General features: G+C 30.0%; 1 protein-coding gene and 1 pseudogene across 1 annotated transcript; one reads left to right on the forward strand and one right to left on the reverse strand.

Moving 5' to 3' along the window:
- Window positions 1–795: 795 nt before the first annotated feature.
- Window positions 796–3066, reverse strand: LOC145112987 (mediator of RNA polymerase II transcription subunit 17-like; annotated as a pseudogene).
- Window positions 3067–5847: 2781 nt separating this feature from the next.
- LOC145112988 (protein FAR1-RELATED SEQUENCE 5-like) lies at window positions 5848–8952 on the forward strand. Its single transcript, XM_079049096.1, has 5 exons — window positions 5848–5935; window positions 6255–7059; window positions 7173–7368; window positions 7549–7965; window positions 8332–8952. The coding sequence occupies exons 1-5, from the start codon at window positions 5848–5850 to the stop codon at window positions 8950–8952; spliced, it is 2127 nt and encodes a 708-aa protein (XP_078905222.1).
- Window positions 8953–18755: the final 9803 nt, after the last annotated feature.

Consider the following 18755-nt stretch of genomic DNA (forward strand, 5'->3'; position numbering starts at 1 on the left):
TATATATATATATATATATATATATATATATATATATATATATATATATATGCTTAGGTTATTCTATTCAAAGTAATTATTGTGTTATTGTATGCATAAATATGGGTCAATCAATTTTACTTATTTTAAGAAAGTGATTAATATATATTATTGAATTAAATATAATTGAAAAATATCATCTTAATTAATTACAAGGGTAATTTAGTCAAATAATATAGATATAATAAAGGAAAATTGTATTTTTTAAGGGATCATAGATTGTATTAATTTTAAAAATCCGATTTTACTAATTGAAATTCTTTTAATTCGGACATTCTGACAGAATATGTTTATGCGTATATTCAAAAATAAAAATATTCTTGAACCATAAATAATAAAAATATATTTGAACCTATTTCTTGATCATGAATTTAAAAAATTCTTGTAGAATAACAAATTCTTGAAAAATCAATTGAATAATAAAAACAAAAAATACATTATTTCTTAGAGAATACGGGTAACAATTGTTAAGAATTACATTTATTGTTAAAGAATAAAACTAAAAAAAACTTTCAAAACGAGAAAGAAAACATCAAAATCTAACAACGACTAATACATTCTAAAAGAATAATGTTGCTTAGAATCACTTTCACTTTTATGGTCTGTTCTTCAAGCATCAACTTCTGTGATTCTAACAGAATTGGAATTCGTGATTCCATTCCAACAGAATTAGAATTCGTGATTCCATTCCAATAGAATTTGAATATCACCAATATCATCCATTGAATCATCTACATAAACATAGTTCACACATTTTCAGAATTCAACCTTGTCAAGATCCTGCACTGTCCACATAAATGAAGTGTTAAATCAGAAAATGCAGGCAAAAATCAATTCATAAAATGCAGCCAAAAATCAAGTTAAAATCAAAACAAATCCTAAATTTTACACTAAAAATCACGTCAAAATCAAATCGAATCTGAGGCGATCAAATTTTATATATAATTCCAAGTTAAATGTGCAATGAAACATCAAACTTCCAACAATATTATTCGAATTACAACTAAAACCATCAAATTGTTGAACTATTGAAATGGTAGGGCGTTTAGAAACCGAAAATTGACCAACTTGTCATGCTTATTAATTACTACCAAACAAATTAACTTGAAAATAGTCAAACAACCCAGGTTTTAGAGTATTGAGACAAATTGTGCAACATTGCGATATGTGAATATAATCAATGCATTAAAACAAAAATTGGAACGATCATCATGCCCAAATCGATCAAAAGAAGCTACAATTACATTACCTACTCGGAGGTGTTTACTAACCTTCCTGAGAAATCGAATTTAGGGCATTCTAGAAGAGCATAAGTGGTCACCCAAAAGCAATCTACAGCCTTCTCCAAGCACTATGGTGGCAGGGTTGCGTAAGTCTGGCCAAAGTGCTTATGCTACAGAGGAAGGAGCGATAACAAGCGTCCCTCATCTTGATTTATTAAATTAAAAACCTGAATTAATGCTTCTTGATTTATTAAATTAAAAACCTGAATTAAAATTTAATAAGAAATTAGTTTTAAGAAAAAAGATTTATTTACATTAGATTATAAACTATAAAGCTTACTTGTTCATTGAAAACAGCTCTGTGAACTTCACGAATATCAGAATGCCTTTTCTTGACACCATCATCATCATCATCATCATCATCAGTTTCATCTTCTTTCTTTGTTTCTTCAGAAAACTCTGAATTTGATAGATTTGGTGTTCTTCCATTTGATCTTTTTGGAATATCATCACCAACAAATCCAAATTGAAGAACATGACATGCTTTTGAAGGAAGATTTAAAGCAAGCATTCCAGCATTATCATGTTCAACACGAACAGTTGACATTGAAGAAGGGTGAAATATAGTTGTTGGATCATATAATGTATTGTCAAACAGATCAATGTAGAAACCTTCATTTCCAGCAGCAGAAGCAGCCTTTCTATGTCTCTTAACTTTCCAATTCTGCTGCAATCTATTATCATGTAGATTTTTAGGATTCTATCATAAAGAAAATCAAAGATAGGTGATAGCTGAAGCTGACCTTATTAGAGCTCCATAGAATCTTGCTTCTTTTGCAACTTGTTTCTCTAATGCTTTGGCTGATTGCTTAAAGTATTTCCCAAGTTGCTGAAATGAAAAAGAATCATCAAACAAGAAATACATAAAGAGAAAAGAAAGTTTTTCGTTTTTTGATTTTGTGTTTGAGAAATACCCGAAAGCATTGGAGTTTTGTTGCTGTAGATACTGCAAGGTCAGATAAAAGTTCATTAGGTAATTGTTTTGGTCTGGTCATACCAGCTACTGTGACAGCATCAATAATTTCAACCTACAGAGAAATTTTATAAAGTAAAATTCATAAATTTTTATTTCAATTGAAAAGGTTAAGATAATAACTTAATGATGACTTACAGTGTTAATGAGATCAATGATAGCAGAAAGTTCTTGGTGAGCCAATTTTAGATTTTCAACCATGTTCTGCCATGGCCATGGTGATGAAGATGTTGTATCTTTAGAAGAGCTAGCAGTAGAGTCGCCTTTCTTTTGTTTCTTGTTTGGATCTTCTCTTTCTACAGCCCAAGCAAAGTCTATTCACCGTATTTGCTACAGAGGAAGGAGCGATAACAAGCGTCCCTCATCTCTTCTCCTTGAAACTCCGATGTCTGCCCCTGAACCTAGCCAAACATTACGGACGCCGATTGTGAAGGTGGTCATCGGCTCACGAACCCTAGGTTTGGCCGAGCACGACTTAAGGAGTGGTACGTAGAGGTGGTGGTAATGGATTATAGAGGTGGCTGTCGTTGGCGGAAGTTGTGGCGGTGGCGAACAGGCGACGAGGCAGGAGATTGAGAGGATCCAGAAGAGGGGAAAACACATCAATGATTGAAGGAGGGAAGCAAGGGGAAGATCGTCGGTTCGGTGGGAAGTGATTTTGTGGAAAAAATACATTGGACAAGAAAAGGTGGGGCGAGAAAGAAGCACCCTGCAATCGATCGACATCCATTGGACCTTGCAGCCGCTTCGTGCTTTCCTTCTCACCTTCATCGATGTACAAATAGATCGGTGGTAATTAAAAGGGGATAAATTAGGTTAAAATCAACTAGCATAATTGTAGGAAAGTATTTGTGGAAGTTGTTTATAAAATTATCTAATTACCCTTATTTATTTATTTAATTATTTATTTATATTTTAAATTTTGATTGGCTCATATTTATGCATACAATAACACAATAATTACTTTAAACATTTGAACCTAGCTATATATATATATATATATATATATATATATATATATATATATATATATATATATATATATATATATATATATATATATAAAAGCGTGGAATTGTGTTCTTTGATTCCTGTTTTGTATAATAATTTAATTTTAATTTTAATTATTAATTAATAAACGAATATTATTTATAATAATCAAATTTTTGTGTATTTATTCTTGAGTAAATATTAATATTTAATATATATATATATATATATATATATATATATATATATATATATATATATATATATATACACACACACACTCTTGTAAAACTCGCCAAGTTGGGCGATTACTTGACCGAGTACTCCCTAGTCGGCCCTTAACGATGCGAGTTAAAGAATTCGATTACTCCCTGATCGGTACCACACTGAAACGAGCAGTGTTGTAAAACTCGGTCAGCTTGGTGATTAGTATGTATCATATACTTAATGATTTCTTATTTAACACACATAATTGATTATTATTACATATATATCTTAAATTTTTAAGTAATTATTCATGAAGTGAGATCATTATATGTTTTTTTTAGTTTTTGTTTATTCTCATGTATCTAATTTTGTTATATATTTCAGTCAACTTATGATTTTAACTAATTATTTTGACATATATAATTTCTCTAAAAATATTTCTCAATTAATTACCGAATCTGAGTACCCTCGAGTACTCGCTACTCGGCAGTCACTACAACAGGTACCGAGTAACGAGTTCTACAACATTGTGTGTGTGTCTATATATATATATATATATATATATATATATATATATATATATATATATATATATATATATATATATATATATATATATATATATAAAGATAACACATGGATAGTCGAGACAAAAAAAAAATAACGCATGGATAGTCCGGACGAAAAATAAAAGATAAGATACGATAGTCGCAATGAAAAATAGCACATGGATAGTCGGGAGAAGAAATGAACATAGAGATAGACTGATTGAAAAAATAACACAGGGATAGTCTCTGAGCGAAAAAAAAATTGCATAAGGATAATCCGACCGAAAAATATAACACAAAGATAGTCTAAACGAAAAAATAACCAGATAACAGTACCAACGAAAAAATAACATATAGATAGTTCAAACGAAAAAAATAACTTAGAGATAGTCGGAACAAAAAAATAAATAAACATGGATAGTTCGAATTAAAAAATAAAACAGAGATAGTCGGAACGATACACATGAATAATCATAATTTTTTTATTGAAAATTACATAGGATACAATCGTTTATAAAATTAAAGATACCATTATATATAAAAAATATTTTCTAAAACACAATTAACTTAAAAGAAAGTAATATAATTAAATATAATAACAATAATAATAATAATATTAATAATAACAAAAGACAACATACCACAAGACAAAAAAAACAAAAGGAAAAAACAAAAAAATGACAAAAAAAAATTATATCAAAATAGGTTTATTTAAGCAAATCAAAAAGAGCGTTTGTATTTAAGTCATATCAATATCAAGGGGTATGCAAAATAACACCCTATAAAAATGGACGTGACGTGTTTGAAAGATAAATGATATTTTATTGATGTTAATGGTCTAATTTACTTTGAAACAGATGTGATGTCATAATTTAAAGTTTGAGCAGTAAACATCGCATTTGTTGCTCTACTAATGTTGTGATTTATCTATTTTGATGGTGGATACGATTATTCGGGATTTTCATATATATATATATATATATATATATATATATATATATATATATATATATATATATATAGAGGTAAGTTCAATTGAGAAAATAAAAAAGGTTGAGAATGGGGGAATCATTCTCAGCCAATCATTTATCTAATATGTTCAAATTAAAAAAAATGCTCGTGTCCATTTTCATTAAGGGTATCTTTGTAATTAGCAACTTTTTTACATAGAACTTACCTGTTCGTTGTTATCAGTTTCCAATTTGATGATATCTTTAACTCGTTTGAATCGGATATGAGGAATTCATTATCAAGATTATTTTCTTTATATAACTCGTTAGCAATTATACGTATTCATTCCATTAATCGTGAAGTTTCGCATCTGTGTTTGAGTTTTCTACTTCGTATTCAGTTTCCGATTTGATCAGGTATGTATATCGTTTGAATCGGATAGATCGGAGTTCATTATCAAGATTATTGCTTTTTATAATTTGTTTGGAATTACGCTTATTATCTTCGTTTTGGAGTTGTTTCATCGGAGTTCATTATCAAGATTATCAAATATGTATTGGAGTTATTTCATCGGATTTTTGTTAAGTAGTTTGAGATATTTATTTCAAATCGGAGCTGATTTAATTTTTAATCGGATATATCATTGTAGTTTTTACGCTCTGTACTGAGAGAGATTGCTTAATTACATCATCTGATCATATATGATTTAAGTTTCTTTCAGATATTTTGTACGTTGAGGTGAGATATATTCGAAATTAACCAGGTTTTCATCTTTACGACTTTTTTTGTGAGATATATTCGATATATTCGATATTAAGATTGTTTTTGTTTATTTATATAGATCATTTGGTGTATTATGTCGAATTCTAGTGTTATTTATGGTGATTTGTATTCTTCTATGAGTGAGAGTGAAGAAGAAGATGTTGAGAACTCATTTTATGAAGGTATCAGTTATTGAATTATTTTGTTGTTTTTAATTTTTTGTATTATCATTTATTTACATATGAATATGTTAATATGAATAAATTGTTGTCTTATTCATATATGAATAAACGTGTGATAATTGTAATTTCAAATTTATTATTTTTTTCGTTTTATTCATATATGAATAAGTTATGTTTTATTTTATATATTTTGAATCCTCATGAATTTTATGTATTCATATATGAATGTTTTATTCATATATGAATGTTTTTTGTTTTATTTATATGAGTTTTATGTATTCATATATATTATTGTTTTATTCATGCATTATTATTTTAGGTGGTGAATCTTCAAGTTCAGTACATGATGCACAATATTTTGATGATATAATTGGAGAACATGTCTATAAGTCAGATGTACCTGTTCAACTTATTCCATTTAAGGGTTTAATCTTCAAATCATTAAAGTTGGCTATCAAAATGTATTCTGAGTATGCTGAAATTGGTGGTTTTGATGTTAGACTGAGCACACGGTCAAGGTTTGATAACAAGATTATAAAGAAGAAACATGTTATATGTAATCGTGGTGGTAAACAGAAAAAGAAATCTTGTGACACATTAGGTACAAGTGGTGTTAGGAGGAAACGAAATTCAAATTCAAGAGCTATTGGTTGTCAAGCAAAGATTATATTTGAATCTGTGTATGGAACTCCAGATTATAAAGTTTTTCAGTTTGATGAACTTTACAACCATCCACTTGAGAAGAGAAGCAATTTAAAAAAGGCGAGACAAATGTCATATTCAGAAAAAGAGTTTATTGTGCGTGCTTCCACATCAAAAATAGGTCCAACTATGGCTCATAAGTTGAGGGCAAGTTTGAGAGGTGGGTATGAGTTTGTAAAGCCAAAAGTAGTTGACTATAAAAATTTAAGGAGAGATATCAACAGGGTTATTGGTTATAAAGATGTTCAAATGATAGTAAACACAATGAATGACCGTCGAGCTCACTATCCAAATTACTCATTTGAGTTTAATTGTCAAGATGATGTTTTGGACTGTATGTTTTGGGCTGATGAAATGGAGAAGGCATATTATGCTGAATTTGGTGATGTTATCTCGTTTGATGCGACTTTCCGAACAAACAAGTAAGTTATTTTATCTACTTTTGTTTATAGCTTATTCATATATGAATATTTTTATATTCACTTATTAATACATCAAAAATTGACTTTAATGAACATTTTTTTTTGTGTGTTAGGTATCGAATGGTTTTTGTTCCGTTTACTGCTATTGACCATCATACAAAATCGGTTACTGTTGGATCTGGGTTGCTAAGCAATGAAAGCATTGAGTCTTACTCTTGGTTGCTTAAAGCATTTATTAAAACTCATGGGAAAGAACCAACACTTGTTTTAACCGATCAAGATGCTGCAATAAAACAAGCTGTTGAGAATGTGTTTCGTAATTCAAAGCACCGATTATGTATGTGGCATATAATGAAAAAGTTGAAAAAAAAAGGTATTATTTTAATATATTTCAAATATATTACTTATTAGTATATTCATTTATGAATATTGATTGTTATTTTACTTATTATTATTTATTCATTTATGAATATTTTTGTTTTAATACAGATATCAGATGATTTATTTACGAACACAGACTTTAGAAAAAGGTTTTCGAAGCTTGTTTGGGACATTAATATGAAACCTGATGTTTTTGAGGTGAAGTGGGGTTTGCTTATGAAGGAATTCAATCTTGAAGACACAAGATGGTTTAAAGACATGTTTACAATACGTGATTCATGGATACCTGGATATTTTAGTGATATTCCAATGTGTGGTTTGATGAAGACTACATCGAGGTCAGAGAGTATGAATTCATTCTTTAATACATATTCAGAAAGTGGGAACTTACTTTTGAATTTCATGATGAATTACAACACTGCCATTCAAAAGCAAAGGAATACTCAACGAGAGCTTGATAAGGCATCAAAGAAAGCATCATATAAAATGCAAACACCTCGAGAAATAGAACTGCAAGCATCAAAGGTTTATACAAGTACATTATTTTTTGAGGTGCAAAAAGAAATATATAAAGCATGTTTTTTCTGTATATACTCATATGTTGGTATTGAAGATGGTTGGGAAGTTTACATTGTGCAGCACAACAACAGTAAAAGTGATTTTAAAAATGAATTTAAGGTAATTTTACTAGTTTTTTTTATGAAAAATGTAATAATATTCATATATGAATATGAGAATATTCATATATGAATATCAATATTCATATATGAATATCAATATTCATATATGAATATATGAATATTATATGAATATATGAATATATGAATATATGAGTGTTGATATGAGTATTCTTATATGAATGTAAATGTGTAAATTTTGTTTTTGTATCAGGTTGAAAAAAAAGCTGGAGAGAAAGAAATAAATTGCAGTTGTGAACATTTTAAGCGTATGGGTGTTTTATGCAGACATGCTTTTACAATAATGATGAGATGTTGTGTTAAAGAAATTCCTGAAAGGTACATTTTGAAGAGATGGAGAAAGGATGTGATATCAAGAAATTATCGTTTTAGTTCTGTTCAATCCGATTCAGGTGATTGTGAGAATGTAAAGCTAGTCAATGATTTATATTATAGTTTTGAATCATGTTTGGATATTGTAAGAGATGACAAAAAGAGATTGGCTTTGTTTGCTGAGAAACAACAAATGTTGTTGAAGGAATTTGAGAGTGATTATATTTCTCCTGGATTGAAAAGCAAGACAGATGGTGAAGTCGTATGCAAGCTTTTGGGTGTTACTATTCCTATTCCAGAAGAGATTAATATTCATGTTCCTGAAGTTCAAAGCAATAAAGGTTCTGGAATCAAGAAAAGAATTCCAAGTGCAGGTGAAGTAGCATATGAAAATTCTAAAAAAGAACATAGAATGTGTTCAGGATGTGGAAAACGAGTTCCACACAATTTACGTACTTGTCCAGAAAGAGTTGGAGCTGCTAAATCAGCAAAAGACAGTTAGGGATTTTTTAGTTTTTTTATATATTTTTTGGTTTTATTCATTATGAATATATGCAGATAAAAACAATAAACAATAATTCATACACATTTATATTGATATGGTAAATTGATATGTTGATATTTGTTTTTAAATTACTATAAAATAAGTTATATTGATATTGTAAATTATTCATAAATGAATACAAATATGTGAAATTTGTTATCCTAATAAATAAGTAATATTCATATCTGAACTTTTTTATGTTAATATCTGAACTTTGTTATACTAACATTTTAATTTGAACTCATTCATAAATGAATATATCATATTCGTATTCATTTATGAATAAATAAAAATAAAGTTTGAAAATATTTGAATATAAAAAAATGACATAAATAAGCAAACTTGTTTCTACTAATAAGTTAGTTATATTCATATCTGAAATTTGTTATATTCATATATGAACTTTGTTATGCTGACATATTACTCCTAATTTAATCATAAATGAATATATCATATTCGTATTCATTTATGAATAAACATAAATAAACTTTGAAAATATTTAAATATAAAAAACTGACAGAAATAAGCGAAGTTGTTTCTATTACATAATCATTCAACACAAGATAATAAAAACTGTTCATAAGCATTTCACAAAATATTAAAACGATGTTCAATGACATTTAACAAACCATTTAAAACTTGTTTCGCAGAATCATCTTACATGTACTTCAAATCCATTCATCTTCAACACAAACTAATCTATAGCATCACACTTCAACATTCTTTCATCTTCACAGGCAATCATCAATATTCTTTTAACATTTTTTGAATTGTTTGCATAGCCTTGTATGCATGATCAGTACGCACTTTGAATTCAACTTTTTGATATTTTTCAGCAAGATCCAACACCTTAGCCTTCAACATGTTAATTTCAGAAGTTAGCATTATGTGTGCATATCTTTGCCTGAGTTTCTCTAAAGTAGTTTGCTGAACTGCACTTTCTTTATGAAGACCTAGTTTCCACTTTGAGAGTGGTTGTCCCATATAGGTCTCCATATGTCTCATTGCAAAGACCCCACAATCAACTTTGTTTTTAACTGTTCTCCATGACATTTCAAGTCGTTGGGGTTTGATACTTTCTTTTGAGATTACATTTGCTCTTGGATGGTTTATTTCTTTAAAGTATCTCACAAACAAATTTTTCTGATCATTAAATAAAATAAAAGTTAGATATGTAATAAATTGGTTCTTTTATGTTGTTGTGAATTGGGTACATACCAAAGGTTTCAATATTACTCGGTATTTCCCTTCATAATCCCCCTCAACTGCACTATTGTCTAGAATTTCAATTGACGGTTTCTTTAAGTTGAAGACAATCACAAAAATGTGAGCACTTCTAACAACTGCAAAGAATACTTGTTTTTAAGTATATAATGGTAAGTATTTTGTTGATAAAATATATATAAAAAAACAACTTTAATTAACATACCATGTCAATATCTTTTATGTTCAAGATTTTTTTGTACCCACTGGTACTGTCATGAAAGTTTTCCTTGAATTTTTCATACTTTCTTTCATCAGACAATGTTGAAGTTAGATAAGCAGTCTGTAACCAATATAATCATATGTGAATTTCAGTTGAATATATATAATTATGTTAAAGAATACATCATATTTGTACAATCATATGTGAATTTCAGTTGTAAAAAAATATAATATTCATAAATGAATACATCATATTGGTGTATTCATTTATGAATAAGGAAGGAATTAAGATTAGAACATAAACTTACAGAAACTCCAACTTTCAAGAAGAGTCTGTATGGTGAATTTCCAAAATCCCTTTCCAGTTCTTGGTGGTTAAGTAAATCAGACCAAGTGTCTAAAACTTCTCCAAAAATCTCTGTGTTTGCATATAGACTTTCCATAACTCCTCTTTCTGTTGTCTGACCATATTTTGTCTGGACAACCACATCTCTGCAAATATATAATCAAAATGTCATAGATTATTATCTATATAATAATCATATATGAATGTATATAAAATAAAGTTACTTACGATGTATTGCCTTGTAAGTTGAACAACCATTCACAGACAATACTCTGCTGATGTGTCGGTTTGGGTTTTGTGTCTGTTATTCTGCATTTGAAAGGTGATTTGAAAGCATCAGCAAGCTTCTTCTCTCTTGGTTGATCCAGATCATGCTTTGATGGTCCTACTTCAGTAGGAATTGATACAGAGATTGGATTTGGATTAAGAACATTTTTCTTTGCTAATCTGATAACAACCTTCTGATGGTCGTCTTTGATTTGTTTCTTTGTAAGTGGTTTTTTTGGTGAAGATTCATTAGATTTTTTACTTGAAGTTTGATCTGAATCTTGACTGAGACCTAGACTAAAGCTTGGATGAGTATCTGCATGCCAGGAGATTTATCATATAATTAGTTGTAAGTTAATTATAATATTTGAGTTTATATTTTGAAATGTTTATCCAAATTGTTACCTCCTTTATTTCCTTTTGTCTTGTCAGCTTTTTCTCCTTTCTTGTTTTCATTTTCTGACTTTTTCTTTCCTGAAAGATAAAGAACTTTGATTAAGTAATTCATATGTGAATAAGTAATGTATTCATTTATGAATAAGTAATGCATATCATTATTTATGAATAAGAAAATTAATTTTTTTTTTTTATATTGCGTTATTTATTTGTGAATAATAAAACTTATTATATTCATTTATTAGTGATTCAACTATTTACCTTTATCTTCTGCATTTCCTTTCTCAGTTTCTGTATGTTTATCTTCACCTCCATCTTTCGTGTTCTTAGCTTCTATTCCTCCTTTATTTCTATCTTCAGAGTTTTCCTTGCCTGAAACATATACATCATATACATCATATTTTTTATTTTTTATTCATTTATATAGTGTATTATTCACTTATGAATAAACAATGTTATTAAAAAAATCAATATAAATATTGTAATATATTTTAAATCATTCATTTACATGTATCATCTCCCTTTGTTTTTTCAACTTTTGTTCCTTGTTCATGTACACCTTCTGATTTTTCCTTTTCTGCAAGAGTATTAGTTTTACCTGTACTCATTGGTGACCCTGGTCAAAATTTAACAAACAAAATTGTTATTGTGTATTAATATTTTTATATATTTTTTAAAAATAAAAGTAAGACAAAATTTACCTATATCAATATTATCGAAAATAGTTTTCATTTCAGGGTGATTCCAGATTTCATCTTCTTGACTATTTAAACTTGAAATTCCAATTCCAAGGACATTGTCCACAATGTTGTCAACAACTTTATCCAACAAATTTTCATTTTCAGTTTTGTTGAATAGTCTCTTCATGATTATTTGTTTCCTCAGCATGATCATCTTTTTCCTCTTCATCATTCTCATTTTCATTCCTCTTTCCATCTTTCTCTTTTACTCCAATTTCACCTTCTTTTTGATTCTTATCTGCATCGTTCTTTATTCCTTCATTCTCTGCTTCATTTGAATCAAGCAAATAATATACTTCTGGTTGACTTGTATCATTATCACTTTCTTTTTCACCATTTCCCTCTTTATCTTCATTTTCTTTTTGATCATTTGTTTTTTGACCCATTATTGGTGTCAAACTGATTCCTTCAACTCCAGTTTCATTACTTGGAAAATTAAAAAGTGTTGTGCTTTCATTTTTTTCTTCAACAATCATATTTGTCATCTTTTCTTTGAAAATTCTAAAACTTTCCTTTTCAGGGAACTTTGTCATCGCATCATTAAGCTTTGAATTCAGCTTTTCTTTCATCCTCTCAAAACTATTAAGCATTTTTGATATTTTTGATTCATATGCCTATGTAACAAAAAGAAGTATATGATTAGAATTTAATATAATAATTTAATGTAATCATATATTATTAACATGTTCAAACTAATTACCTCAACATAATGATCTTCATCTTTATCAAAATCACTGTCTTCGAGATTTGTATCTCCTTCATCTTGTTCATTAACAAATTCCTCGTTTAATTCTCCAAGTCCAAATCTACCTTTTTCTTGTTCAAATGTCTCTCGATATCTAATCTTCTCTGAACTCCAATAACAAATTGTTGGACGTTTACGTGTTACTGTTAAAGCTTCTGAGTGGATGTTATCAGCATAGAACAACTGCACATAAATGATAACTAATTGATATTCATATATGAACAAGTAATATTATTTTTTACTTATTCATATATGAATAAGTAATGTAAAGCATTACGTGTGAACAAATATATTTTTCTTATTCATATATGAATATTTGCTATTAGTTTATGTATAATCAATATTATTAAAAAATTGAGTATAAACATTATAATAACTTACCACCAAGAAAGCTGAAGGTCCAACAAAGAAGCTGATATCTGAGTATGGTATGTATGAGTTTTTTGTTCTGACAAGACAGTCCAAAACATAGCTGCACCAGTCTATGTTGCTGATATCTGTTTTTCTTGAAATATAACTCAAGGGAAACAGGTTGCATCTTCCCATTGATGTTGACTCGCAAAACGTGTTGACAAAAAGAACTAAGAAGTTCAATTTGAAATTGAAATCAGCTTGTGTGGTAGAAACAATAACATTTTTGATTGCACTCAGTCGGATGATTGAATCTTTTTTAAATTGTTGCTTCCATTCATCATAACTTGTATCATCCTTAGGCCATTGATCCAGTTGTGTAAGTTTGGTTCCACCAATTGGTATGCCCAACATGTCATGAACAGACTCTGCTGTTACTTTCAATTCCTTTCCTTCAATATCTATCACCATTCCCTCAGAATCAAATTTTTGAAGAACATAAAATCCCAGCTTCAGTGGTATATCTGTGATTTTCATTTTTAACAAAGCTCCAAAACCCATAGATCTTACAGATTCTTTTTGTTCTTTGCTCATCCCAAGGATTATAGATAGTAATGCCTCTGGTGCACATCTGTTTTTCATTGAGTAAAATTCTTTTACTATTGGGTTTTTTTTGTCTTTTTTGATTGGTGACTCCTTTTTTTTTGCCTTCTTCGATGAATGACTACTTTCAAAATCAGAGTTTGAATCTTGTAGTTGTTGTTTTTTAGGAGTTTTCCTTTTTGATGGACTTTTTCTGCTTTGATGCTTTATTTTCTTTGGTACTTTTGTTTCTTTTTTATCTGGGAAATGAAAACATATAATATTTGAATAAGTTACTGATATATGAATATGATATATGCTCGTTGATTTATTAATATTTATTTATTACAAAAATATAACTAATATATACAATTTTATTCATATATGAATATATTAGATATGATAGGAATTTTGTACCTTTCGCATTTTTCCTCTTTCTGCATTGATCTTGTTTCTCACATTGTTGGTGAATCTTTATCGGAAATGTTAGTGTTCTTACCTTCATTCAATAGTAAGTAGAAGATAAATGAGTTTGATATTCACGAATGAATATTTGAATAAAACATATGTATTCATATTTTTTTATTCACATATGAATATGTTTTGTTATATTCATATCTGAATAGAACATATGTAAGTGATTCTTGTTGTATTCACATATGAATAATGTATGTATGGCAGCAAGATATGTTCTATTCATATGTGAATATAACAAAACATATTCACGAATGAATATTTGAATAAAACATATGTATTCATATTTTTTTATTCACATATGAATATGTTTTGTTATATTCATATGTGAATAGAACATATGTAAGTGATTCTTGTTGTATTCACATATGAATAATGTATGTATGGCAGCAAGCTATGTTCTATTCATATGTGAATATAACATACATATTCACGACTGAATATTTGAATAAAACATATGTATTCATATTTTTTTATTCACATATGAATATGTTTTGTTATATTCATATGTGAATAGAACATATGTAAGTGATTCTTGTTGTATTCACATATAAATAATGTATGTATGGCAGCAAGCTATGTTCTATTCATATGTGAATATAACAAAACATATTCACGAATGAATATTTGAATAAAACATATGTATTCATATTTTTTATTCACATATGAATATGTTTTGTTATATTCATATGTGAATAGAACATATGTAAGTAATTCTTGTTGTATTCACATATGAATAATGTATGTATGGCAGCAAGATATGTTCTATTCATATGTGAATATAACAAAACATATTCACGAATGAATATTTGAATAAAACATATGTATTCATATTTTTTTATTCACATATGAATATGTTTTGTTATATTCATATGTGAATAGAACATATGTAAGTGATTCTTGTTGTATTCACATATGAATAATGTATGTATGGCAGCAAGCTATGTTCTATTCATATGTGAATATAGCATACATATTCACGAATGAATATTTGAATAAAACATATGTATTCATATTTTTTTATTCACATATGAATATGTTTTGTTATATTCATATGTGAATAGAACATATGTAAGTAATTCTTGTTGTATTCACATATAAATAATGTATGTATGGCAGCAAGCTATGTTCTATTCATATGTGAATATAACATACATATTCACGAATGAATATTAGTTTTGCTTGTGTTCAGAAGTAAACAAAACATATTTTATTTACCTTTTTGATTTGTTCTTGGTTTTCTTTTATATGTATTCTTCACTGTTGGTGTTGTTTCTGTAAGGGTAAGTAGTTAATATTAGGAAAACATAAGCGAAATGTTAAGTAACGTTTGTATTTTGACAGAATAATTTTGAATAAAGATGAAAAATGAAGAGATGATGTAAAATCATTTATATATCAAATAATAATGGATGATTCTTACAAAAATTTCAAGTAAATAAAGTAATAACGAAGGAGGGTTACGAGCATGAACGAGTATCATAAAAAATTGAAGTAAACATATGTAAGTGATTCTTGTTGTATTCACATATAAATAATGTATGTATGGCAGCAAGCTATGTTCTATTCATATGTGAATATAACATACATATTCACGAATGAATATTAGTTTTGCTTGTGTTCAGAAGTAAACAAAACATATTTTATTTACCTTTTTGATTTGTTCTTGGTTTTCGTTTATATGTATTCTTCACTGTTGGTGTTGTTTCTGTAAGGGTAAGTAGTTAATATTAGGAAAACATAAGCGAAATGTTAAGTAACGTTTGTATTTTGACAGAATAGTTTTGAATAAAGATGAAAAATGAAGAGATGATGTAAAATCATTTATATATCAAATAATAATGGATGATTCTTACAAAAATTTCAAGTAAATAAAGTAATAACGAAGGAGGGTTACGAGAATGAACGGGTATCATAAAAAATTGAAGTAAACAACCTTTTTTGAAGAATGAACAGTGTGAAAACAATGTTTTTAGTTCTAAATCAACTAATAATTATCGAAGATTACGAGAAATTTCAAGTAATCAAGTGATAATTTTAGAAATGATTCGAAATCCTTAAAAACTCGAGAAAAAATGCCGATGGTTACCTTTCATTGTCAAGAGTGAGGAAATGGTCTCGTTAATGTTTTCATCGGAAGACATTTTTCTTCGTTTATGTTATTTGATGCTTCTGCAAATGGTTTTCTTCTTATCGATTCTTCTGCAAATGGTTTTCGTGTTATGGTGTATCGAAGAGGGAAATGGTGCTTTTCTGTCGAGATTTGATGTGTTATCAAATTACTCAAGGCCCTGACGGTTTAATGTTTTTGGATTATTTACAAATTTGCCACCGCTCATTAATGTATTTGGATTATTTACAAGTTTGCCACCGTGCGTTTTTTAAGCTCATTAAATGATTGGCTGAGAATGGTTCCCCCATTCTCAACCTTTTTTTCCCAATTGAACCCTCCTTATATATATATATATATATATATATATATATATATATATATATATATATATATAATTTTAACAAAATTCAATCAAATATCTCTAACATATTTCTTATATATATATATATATATATATATATATATATATATATATATATATATATATATATATATATATATATATAGGGGACAGTTCAAATAAAAACAGTAAATAGTGTGAGAACGTAAAAACACTTTTTTATGTTATTATTCTGCAATGAATTTTGTATCGACAACTTTATGTCATTATTCAGCAAAGAATAAATGAATAGTCAAAGGTTAAAATTAAAATTAGAATTTACTACAAAAATGCACATATATAAGTTTATAATAGAATAATAACATTGTAATGAATATATGACTAATCGAAAGTTAATATTTATATTAAAATTACTTCAACAATACACATATACAAAATTCATTATAGAATAATAACATAAACATAGTGTTTTTACGTTCTCAAGATTTAGAGCTGGGGGCAGTGGTGTTCGCCCTCAAGATTTGGAGACATTACCTCTATGGGGTCCGCTGTATCATTTACACGGATCACAAGAGTTTGAGGTACCTCATGGATCAGCCGAATCTGAACATGAGGCAGCGCCGATGGTTAGACGTGGTAAAGGATTATGACTGTGAGATCCTTTATCATCCGGGCAAGGCCAACGTAGTGGCCGACGCCCTGAGCCGCAAGGCGGTAGCAGCCCCGATCAGGGATGTATGTCTGAGGATGACAATGATTACTTCATTGTTGGAGCAGATCAGAGAGGCACGAGTTGAGGGCCTGAAGGAGGAGAGGCAGAAGTGTGAGAGGATTGTAGGCCGAATAGCTTCCTTTGACTATGACAATCGAGGATTGTTGACCCTTCATGGGAGAGTTTGGGTACCGTACTGGGGAGGAGTACGGCAGGTACTGATGGATGAGGCCCACAAGTCTCGGTTCTCTATCCACCCGGGGGTGACGAAGATGTACAGAGATCTTCGACCCGATTATTGGTGGCCCTGCATAAAGCGGGACGTAGCTTGGTACGTGGAGAGATGCCTGACCTGCAGGAAGGTCAAGGTGGAGCATCAGAGACCCCACGACAAGATGCAGCCGTTAGACATTCCCGTGTGGAAATGGGAGGATATCACCATGGATTTCATCACTAAGCTTCCCAGGACCGCACGTGGAGTTGATTCGATTTGGGTCATAATGGATCGGCTGACCAAGAGCGCGCATTTCATACTGATTCAGGAGAGTATATCGGCCGAGAAGCTAGCTGATATTTATGTGCGTGAGGTAGTGGCACGGCATGGAGTGCATGTATCAGTAGTATCAGATCGAGACGTCCGGTTCACTTCCAGGTTCTGGAAGCGGTTTCATGACGAGATGGGGACTCGTCTCCATTTCAGCACCACTTTCCACCCTCAGACGGATGGACAGAGTGAGAGGACGATTCAGACTCTCGAGGACATGCTTCGGGCATGTGTACTAGATTTCGGTGGCAGTTGGGATACGTATCTTCCGTTAGCGGAATTTTTGAATAACAACAGCTATCACTCCAGTATAGACCGACCTCCCTTCGAGATGCTCTACGGGAGGAAGTGCATGACCCCAATCTGCTGGGGTGAGGTCGGTCAGCGAGTCATGGGGAGTACAGAGGTGGTACTCAAGACCACAAAGTTGATCCAGCAGGTCCGTAGCAGTCTGCAGACTGCGCAGAGTCGGCAGAAGAGTTACGCCGACAGGAGGCGTTCGGATTTGGAGTTTCAGGTGGGCGATATGGTCCTCCTGAAGGTATCACCCTGGAAGGGTGTTATCAGGTTCCGGAAGAGGGGCAAGTTGGGCCCCAGGTTTATTGGTCCGTTTAGGGTTTTGGCCCGGGTGGGTCGGGTTGCTTATCGGTTGGATCTTCCAGCAGAGCTTAGCCAGATCCACAACACTTTCCATGTTTCTCAGTTGAGGAAGTGTTTGGCGGACGA

Source organism: Lactuca virosa, chromosome 5, assembly GCF_052849685.1.
Source record: "Lactuca virosa cultivar CGN04683 chromosome 5, Lactuca_virosa_CGN04683_v6, whole genome shotgun sequence".
NCBI lineage: Eukaryota > Viridiplantae > Streptophyta > Magnoliopsida > Asterales > Asteraceae > Lactuca > Lactuca virosa.